General features: G+C 41.1%; 2 protein-coding genes across 2 annotated transcripts in view; both read left to right on the top strand.

Annotated features, from left to right (window-relative positions):
• LOC118409717 (protein prenyltransferase alpha subunit repeat-containing protein 1-like) overlaps positions 1-7423 on the top strand; it is a 23596-nt gene extending 16173 nt beyond the window's left edge. The window contains exons 7-8 of the mRNA XM_035810986.1: positions 6428-6538; positions 6965-7423. Of these exons, the coding sequence (XP_035666879.1) occupies positions 6428-6538; positions 6965-7319 (466 nt within the window). The 3' untranslated portion in view covers positions 7320-7423. The remainder of the gene's footprint in view (positions 1-6427; positions 6539-6964) is intronic.
• The window catches only part of LOC118409729 (3-oxoacyl-[acyl-carrier-protein] reductase FabG-like), an 876245-nt gene that overhangs the window by 809502 nt on the left and 58034 nt on the right, over positions 1-8709 (top strand). The gene's annotated exons all lie outside the window — the stretch shown is intronic.

Raw genomic sequence — 8709 nt, 5'->3', positions numbered from 1 at the left:
TCAGATCTTTGTATGCCTGCCCCTGCTTGATAGAACAGTTTGCATGTACAATCCTGACCGCCGAAAGGTCAAGATTATCCTTCCACTGGCACGCAGAAGTTTGTACCTAATGATAGGTGTGATGTGTACAGTAAGGGATGTGAGAAGGTCAGGTCCAACTTCCAAAGAAAGATGTATGACATATTTCCCAATAGACGAAGAGTGCCATCTGTGTTCAGGGAGAATGTCCCCACAGAGTGATTTTACTTATTGCAATTGATTGTTTACCATATGGTTGTTTGCCATTTGATTGTAAGGCTTCCCAAATTGCTCTAACCAACAGTGTTTAATGTCTGTACAAGATAAATTCATGTCTGGCTACTCTCATTTTGTGTGATGGCAAACATTTTCTTAATTGTCATGTGTCAGAAAACATGGAAGTTTATGGTGATTTGTAAGCAAATGTTGGCAATTAAGATCAAGATATTTCTACCTGCATATTTGCTGTTGTAATTGGACTTTGGCACTGAAGACATTGTATCGGTAGCCCTCCAGATTTTGTAGCAAAAGCAATAGATTTTGTACTATGTGGCCATTTGTACAGTATTACATATTTCTTTGGCAGACAATGTATGGCATCTTTCCCCAGAGAAGAATAGTGTGTCTTCTGTGTTCAGGGCAATAGTCTTTTTTTTTGCTTGTGCAAACAGTGATTTGTATGATTAATATGGTGATTGACACATTGATACATAATTATGTCAGATGAGGGCTGAAAGATTACGGCTAGAACCATTACCTTGTATTCCTGTTCTGCCAAATTCTGAGTTATTGCCAAACCTAGCCCTTATGTAATAGTTGAATCTGTACAACTATAATGTGACTTTTTTTTTAGTACAGTGACTTATTTTTTGTTATGTGTTGTAAGTCAAAGTTTTGGATATCAGACAAAATATGACAGGCATCTCTGTATTATAGTACCTGAGGGACAGTTGCATTTGAAATTTGTTACATTTTGCATACTGGGAACCATTCAAATTACCAGTGGTGTGAAGGAAGCATTCGTGTGAACTCAATTTTTATTTTCATTGCAAATGTTGCAATTTATTTCTGGATGCATAACATAAAAATGGTATGTCAAGGTGTGCAGGTATTGTTAGAGATTTACACTGGTTGTATTATTTTAAGAAGTACTTCTGCACATGACTATCAGTACTCTGTGTTTGAGTATTCATGTTAATTCACACTGCATACCTACTTGAAAGGGGTATGATGTAATTTTGAACTGTACTTTACAAGCATGTAAATAAAAGACATGTATATACATACTACTTCTACTGGTCCTTTGTATTGTGTGAGATGAGCTTTTTAGCACAACAATTGAAATAGTCTCCATTTAACTTATCTTTCTCCTTAAGCAATTCACAGCCCCCAGTCAATTCAGCAGTTACTTATTGAGATAAAAGCTGTACATACAAAACTTATGTCACAACATTTATGTAAAAACAAACAGGCAATAATCCCTTGAGAGGAATAATAATTGAGAGGAACAAGTCAAACACTTTACTTCCCTCGACATTAAATACATGTCAATCATGAAAGAATAACAAGCACCCTGACTGAAAATAGCTGTAGTGTAATTCAAATGGCCTGTTTCAGTTTAGTTTCTGCTTGTTCATTTGACAAGAATACCCAAAAGGTTCAAGGTCAGTGACCTGTACTTAAGAAGCATAATGGCTATATGTGCATACAGTTTTTGCTTCTACTAATCCTTTATGCTGTACGGATTGCTAGCAAGCAATAGTGTCATATGGACCAACTAAATTTTATACATCAACAGAATATGTTATACAATTCTTATATCTCAAAACCCACACAAAATAGAAAAGGTTGGATCATCTGTCTTCCACTGTCTGGAAAATAAGTCGAACACAACAGACCAGAGTATAGAACTAGGTTTTAGACAGGAATAATCGTAGAAGAAGCAACCAGTAGTTTTACAGGGGATTAAGTATTTACATATGTACAGTGACTCCTTTATGTGAATTTTTTTCAATGCGGTCCCAAACCTAAAGGGGTAATAGTCTAAAACATGTACATGTAGCATGTATCTGCATTTTTTTGTATTGGTATGCAGAAAATGCACTTAAGTCATATTGAACAGACTTAAAATGAACATGCATAAAACAAAACAAAAATCATTGAGATGTAACGCCAGGAAGTTGGAGATGAGAAATTTATACGCACACTGACTAGACTGGAGATCCTAAAAGAGGTTGAAGTAAACGTGACAACGTTTACAAGGTAATATTTTATGTGATTGATATAAAATATAACAGTCTGCTTTATCCCCATTGCTAGCTTAAAGGCTAAGGTGTACTAAAATGTATTTTCTTTATGTTGTTGTTTCTCTCAGTCACATAGAATATTACCTTGTAAACATTGTGACGTTTACTTCATTCTGAACAGCAGATTCTGCTAGTATACCAGGACAGATGTACACAGAGGTAAACTTATGGGTGGGACTCTTTGGCACTACAACCTCTTTAAGGATGTCGAGTCGTGTCAGTATACGTATAAACTTCTGACACACCTTCACATTAAAACCTGAGTTTTGTCCCAGTCCGAACTCCGGAAGCTCATCCAACTTGTGCTTTTTTACTTCTTTGCCAGTCCCAAGTCCAAGGAATACTCTGGCAAGAAGAATGGAAGGAGGCTGTGGCACTGTGTGGCGAATGGCTGAGAGACACCGGATCACGAAGGCAGCTTCTCTCTTTAGCACAATTTCTCTCGCCACCGTTGTACTTTGACAGTTGTCACAGGTCCCATTGCATTCGTATCCAGCAGTGTCTTCTGAAAACGCTTCAAGCAAAACCTTTCTCCTACACAGTTCAGTTTCGCAGAAGTGTATCATGTCTGATAGTCTTTGAAGAGAATGAGTCCTGTACTGTTCATCTTCAATTTCCCCAACCCTCTTGATGTGGATGGCCTTGTCCTCAGGCTTGAAAAACAGGATGGACTTGGCCTGTCTTCCATCTCGTCCGGAACGTCCCGACTCCTGAAGGAAGTCCGGAATTGAGGATGGACATCCCAGGTGGACCACAAATCTTACGTCAGGTTTGTCGAGCCCTGCCCCTGCAGCCTTAGTTGCGACTAAAATGTCCTTCACACCGGTCTGCCAATCAACCAGACTCTGCCTTCCCTCTGCCTCATTCTGCCCTGTCCCCGTACCATGATATTTGACTGCTTTCATCCCGATTTCCTGTAGCTGATAGTGGATGTCTTTTACGTCATCCACAGTCTGGCAATAGATGATGCCAGACTGTCCTCTGTGCTCCACTACAACTTCACACACCTGAGCATGACACATTTCTTTTGTCCTGCCCTTCGTCTTGACCTCGTATGCGATGTTTTTTCTGTCTACCGATGAACAGAAAATACGACAGTCACCCATCTTTAAGTTTTCGATAATGAACTGTTTTGTTGTTGGCGTTGCAGTGGCAGTGCATGCCACAATCTGTGTCTCAAGGTCAGCCAGTTTGGAGAGCTGTAGGTAGGTGGGGCGGAATTCATGGCCCATCTGGTCCATACAGTGGGCCTCGTCCACCACCACCATCTCCAAAAGTCCCCGTTCTTTCAATCCTGTTACACACTCCCACACTGCTGCCTTGTTTATCAAACTTTCAGGTGTTGTTATGACAAGTTTTGTTGTTGGACTAGGGCTGTTTAGATCATGGATGATGGTGTGCATGCTTGCCTCTGCCGTGAGGTGGGACAAGAAGACGGATGGTATGCCATTACCCATGTACCTTCTTAAGAGGTCTGCTCCGAGAGCTACCAGTGGAACAATCACAAGTGTGACCCCTTTTCTCAGAAGGGCTGGGAGGGTAAAGCATAGTGTCTTCCCACCCCCTGTCGGCATTACGAGCATAGTGTTTTCCCCAGCATGAACAGTCTGTACGATATCCTTCTGTCCAGCTCGGAAGGAGGGTAGGCTGAAAACTCTTCTGAGGCACTCCTCCAGTGGATCAGCAATGTCTGTTGTGTCGGGAGCTGGACATGTAGCATTGCTCTTGGCAGTCACCTGTTGATCGGGATGTTTGGAAAACATTTTTACACCGACTGGCTTACAGACAATAGTTATGAATGTCTTGCTGTCCTCTGCTGTCTCTGAAAGATACCACAGGTGATAGTTGACCTCCTTGTCTTTCCCTTCAACGCTCAAGGAATATGGTGGGCGCCCGCTCGAGAAGGAGTTCAGAAAGGCTCCGGCATGGAGTACGATGCCCGCCTTTTTTGCAGCAACTTCGGGCCTTGTTGCAGTGACTTTGGTTGACAGTGCTGGGCTTGTCACTGAGAACTGTTCACCTGCCTGCTCATTTACCTGTAAGACAAACAGGTGACACAAAACATAAGTACAATGTACTATCCAAGAGTTTGCTTTTGTATTATAATATAAGTACAAATACTTTTGTTCATGTCTTTAGTATTACTTAATCAAAATATACAGATATATAAGTTGGAGAACCCAGTTATTCACACACATTTTCAGTGTTTTTTTTCTTCAAAATGATTTCCAGATGTCCAAAAAGCCTATTCACAGTAATGACTCTTTGCATATGCATTATTGGGGAACTTTATCAGGCTTGCAATAACACTCTTCATTTCAACACGAAACGCAGTTACTGTATTACAAGGCTTACAATACTATTTACTGAAGTCTGAAAATAAACAAGAAGTCCTTTAACTTTTGTCTTAGACAGAAATAGTGAACTATATACGACTCAACAGTTAGAAACCCATAGCACTTAGTAACCTAGAGCACTTGTCTCCCTGTTTGCTGGAAATCTTCCTCGAACTGCAAATATCATAATAACTTTAACAGTGCATGATATTAATTCAGCATAACTCGTCCATTACATCCCAATCCTCACAACTGCAAACGTACCTCGAGGTCTTGCAGTCTCTGCTTCATCTCTTCGAAACACAGCTGGCTCAGTTTCTGGTTCGCTGTTTTTTCCGCCGTGGCGTCAGATTTTGTGCCGTGTTTAGAACGATAGTGCACGTCCAGGCCGGCTCCTTTCTGGAAAAACACAGCATTGCCGTCGCAGTCATGGTGGGGGCACGGCACCCTCCCCTCTCTGGAGGCTCGACAAGCGGTGTTTAGTAGTTTTTTTAGCCCTTCTCCGTCGTTTTCTCCACTTTCTGCCATTTCCAGACCGTTGTGATTTTGATCTACTGGCTTTTATGAATGCAAATGTCTTCATTTTGGCACCTTTTTGCCGCCAGAGGAGCTCGGCCATGGTTAGCATCTCGGTGTTAGAATGTTACCGTCCTTTGTTTTGGTTGTGAAATACCCCGATCGTGTCTCCGCTGTGCTATTTCTGGCAGATCGTGACGTAGCACAGCAGCTGCATATCATTATTTCTCGGGTCCCCCAGCGCTCGGGCGCGCTCGGGCTTCCGTCGGCTCTTTGCATACATTATCCCGCATGGCAACAGCCGGCTCATTAAATATGCGGGCGCCATCTTGGATCGAAATCTACCAGCGTCCGCGGAGAAGGCCAAACGCGCTACCGTAGCGAACTCCCTTCCGTGACATAACTCCCCTCTCGGCAATCTAGAAGGGTAATCTAACACCCTCGCAGCGCCACCAAATTAGGTACATTTTAAAGTTCCCTTTGATATAACGTATCACCATTGTGGCAACATTTTACCCCCGAAATAGTAAACTTTCGTCTTGTTTTCGCCTCGGTAACTGTAGAAAATACTAGCTAACTAGGGTACAGTCTCACGTTGCACACAAGAGTCACACAACTTACGATTTGCTAAGGTAATTGAGACAAACACAAAACAAAACAAAATGACAGCTGTGGATTCCATATAGTTTTATTTGTGTATTGGTTGAGCCCACAATCTAAACCTATGGCTTCTTCGCGGCGCTGGGTACGAGCGTGACTAAAAATAATGTCATACTTTTGCATTACGAAATGAAGGGTCATACTGTCTCTCACAAATCCAACTTTGGTTCAGCATTCGCCATCTTGTTTAAAGTGGGTCTTACTACTGGAACAGTAGTAGCATAAAGTGCTTTTGGATTAAATGAAAAGTTGCTGTTATAGTCAGCTTGTATGACACAACTTATTACACAACTACCACATCTCTACATGAAATCCCTGATCAATTTCAGTCAATAGTCAATAAGTTATTAGTTTTCAGTCTTTTCTCCTCTTTTTCAACTCTAGGTCTGACATACAGGTTTTATTTCCACTCTACATCATAGAGTTTTTCCAACTTTGGGTCAAAGAGTTTTTAACTCTAGTTCATACTTTCTTTTTTAACTCTAGGTCATAGAGCTTTTATTTTCATCCAGGTCATAGAGTTTGACTGAGATGCGGTAAGTCCATGTACATAGAAAACGTAAGGCTACATACTTGTGATCTTGTTTCTAGGTCAGCTGATGCCCTCCAAGATGAGTTCCTCCCACTTCTGACTGCAGAGTTTGAACTTCTGACTGACCTGATCACTGCCTTCCCAGGACACGAGGCCCTCTGGTATCACAGGTAGGGCTGGAGCTAGCCCCAAACTAAAATTGAACACATACCACTGACTACTTGTGCATAAGCTCCCTGCTGTAGTAATTGTACAAAGTTGTGTGGCCCAGGGATACTGAAACAGAGATGGGCACTGTCTGGTGCAGAAGGGATTTTACTACATTTCTGTTGGAGAAGACTGTCTTTCAGTCTCTGTTCTTGGTACTGAATGGTCTTGCAGACTGCTCTGTCCTTGGTGCTGAATAACTATCATAATGTTAGATATTTCTGTAGACTCTTTTCACATAGAATCAAGCATCTGAAAAATACCACTAGGAATTGACTGCCATTCGTGTAAACACCATGATGTGCATGCATGAGTTGTGTTTATTTCTTCCTGTATGAAAATGTTACCATTATTCGTGCCTCTCACAGGACATTGTTTGTCTGTTATAGGAGATATGTCTTCCAACAGTGGGAAACTGTCTTGTCCGTGTATAAGTGCCCAAAGTCCGACAACAGTGCCAGCAGTAGGAACCTCACACACTTGCATCAGGGTCGCTCTGACATACCGGCTGAGTTTTCCCGGGACTGCGAAGACGGCAAACCGCACCACGCTACCGTGGTCCAGGGGAACAAGAAGGCTAAGGTCGACCCCGCGTACACTGAGCACCTCACGCTTCAGACCGAACTGGAGTTTTGTCGGAACGTCATGGCAACGTGTCAGGATGGATGGCAAGTCCGACTGGCCGGGAGCTACCAACACTGGCTTCAGCAAAGGATTCTGGGACGGGACAACAATCCTCTGTAACTAATGATTTACCAGGGCTCGAAATACTTTTTTCTGCATACCTGCACTGGTGCAAGTAACATTGAAAGTTACCTGCACCACTCTGAATTTAGGAAGTATGGATCGTACCAAAATTGTTCAGGAACCATTGCTATTTTTCTTTTATATTTTATAGGTGGTAACAGTCAATGCAGCTAATAACAATCCATATACACCTGCAACATAAGACATAATATATAAAACCCAGTACATGGACCAGTGCAGGTTAGGTGCAGGTAGACATCAGAAATACCTACACAGGTCCAATTTTGCCTGCACTAACCTGCATATGCAGGTGGTATTTCGAGCCCTGTTTACGCTTGTGTGATAAAAAAAAGTATGGTTTAGAATATCATATAGATAGTTCATGCAGTAATGTTCTAGATAAAATGAATGACTGTTGACTGTTAATAAGAATGTACCACTCTCCTGTGGGGGTGTAACATCACTACGATGTGCCTAACATGTACAGAACAATGGTGCCAGGAAGTTTGCTAACGATGAACAATCGGACAACACGCCTGCTGTGGAAAAAGTCACTGGAAACTTTGAAGCCAAGGATCGGAGCACATGCTCATGTAAATACCATGCAGTCACTGCTAAGTTCATGAGATGATGTGTTCTTTCTTGTGTTGTACTGCAATTTAGTTTAATGATATTAATCTACTGTATTTCTGAAGAAGGAAACAGATAATTAGGTAGGTTTTACTTGATACTTGAAAGACTTTTGCCTCATTACATGTGGCTACTGAAATATTTCTGATATTGAACAGGTGCTAAATAAACACTTCAACAAGTATGTATAGATGTAAAAAAATTTATATAGATGTTATGCTACGTTTTGAATATAGGGCAGGATTGTGGTTCAAATCCTGTTGTAAGTTGTGAGTTTTATCAGCCTAAAGTGATTGATTTTATATCCCCTGAGTTTGTGTTTTTCTTCAAAAAGTAATTTATTAGATACCATTTGTTAACGTGCTGGTTAAGCGGATGTCTCAGTACGCCAAATTGCACCAGGCATTCACAAACAGGTGCCAATCAGTGCCAAATTGTAGACTGAAAATTGCACAAAAATTTACAATTTAGAAAATGTTGCAAATGGGTATGCAATTTATATATTGCATAATATCATACCTATGTTGCTCTAAGTACCATAAGTTAACATCCTTTTATCACTGCAAGACTCTTTTTAATGCTTTTTTAATCATTTCAAACCTATTTTAATTCAATGGCAACGTTTGAATTTCCAACAACCTGTTTGACTGCAAGGGAAAATTCTCAAAGTTGGTGCAATTCTTTATACTAATTTTGAGTGGTCCAGTGAGATAGCCACTTTGACTACAGTTGCTTTAGTTCTTGGCTGTTTTGACCT

Source organism: Branchiostoma floridae, chromosome 2 (genome assembly GCF_000003815.2).
Source record: "Branchiostoma floridae strain S238N-H82 chromosome 2, Bfl_VNyyK, whole genome shotgun sequence".
Lineage (NCBI taxonomy): Eukaryota > Metazoa > Chordata > Leptocardii > Amphioxiformes > Branchiostomatidae > Branchiostoma > Branchiostoma floridae.
This window is presented reverse-complemented; position numbering and strand designations above follow the sequence as displayed.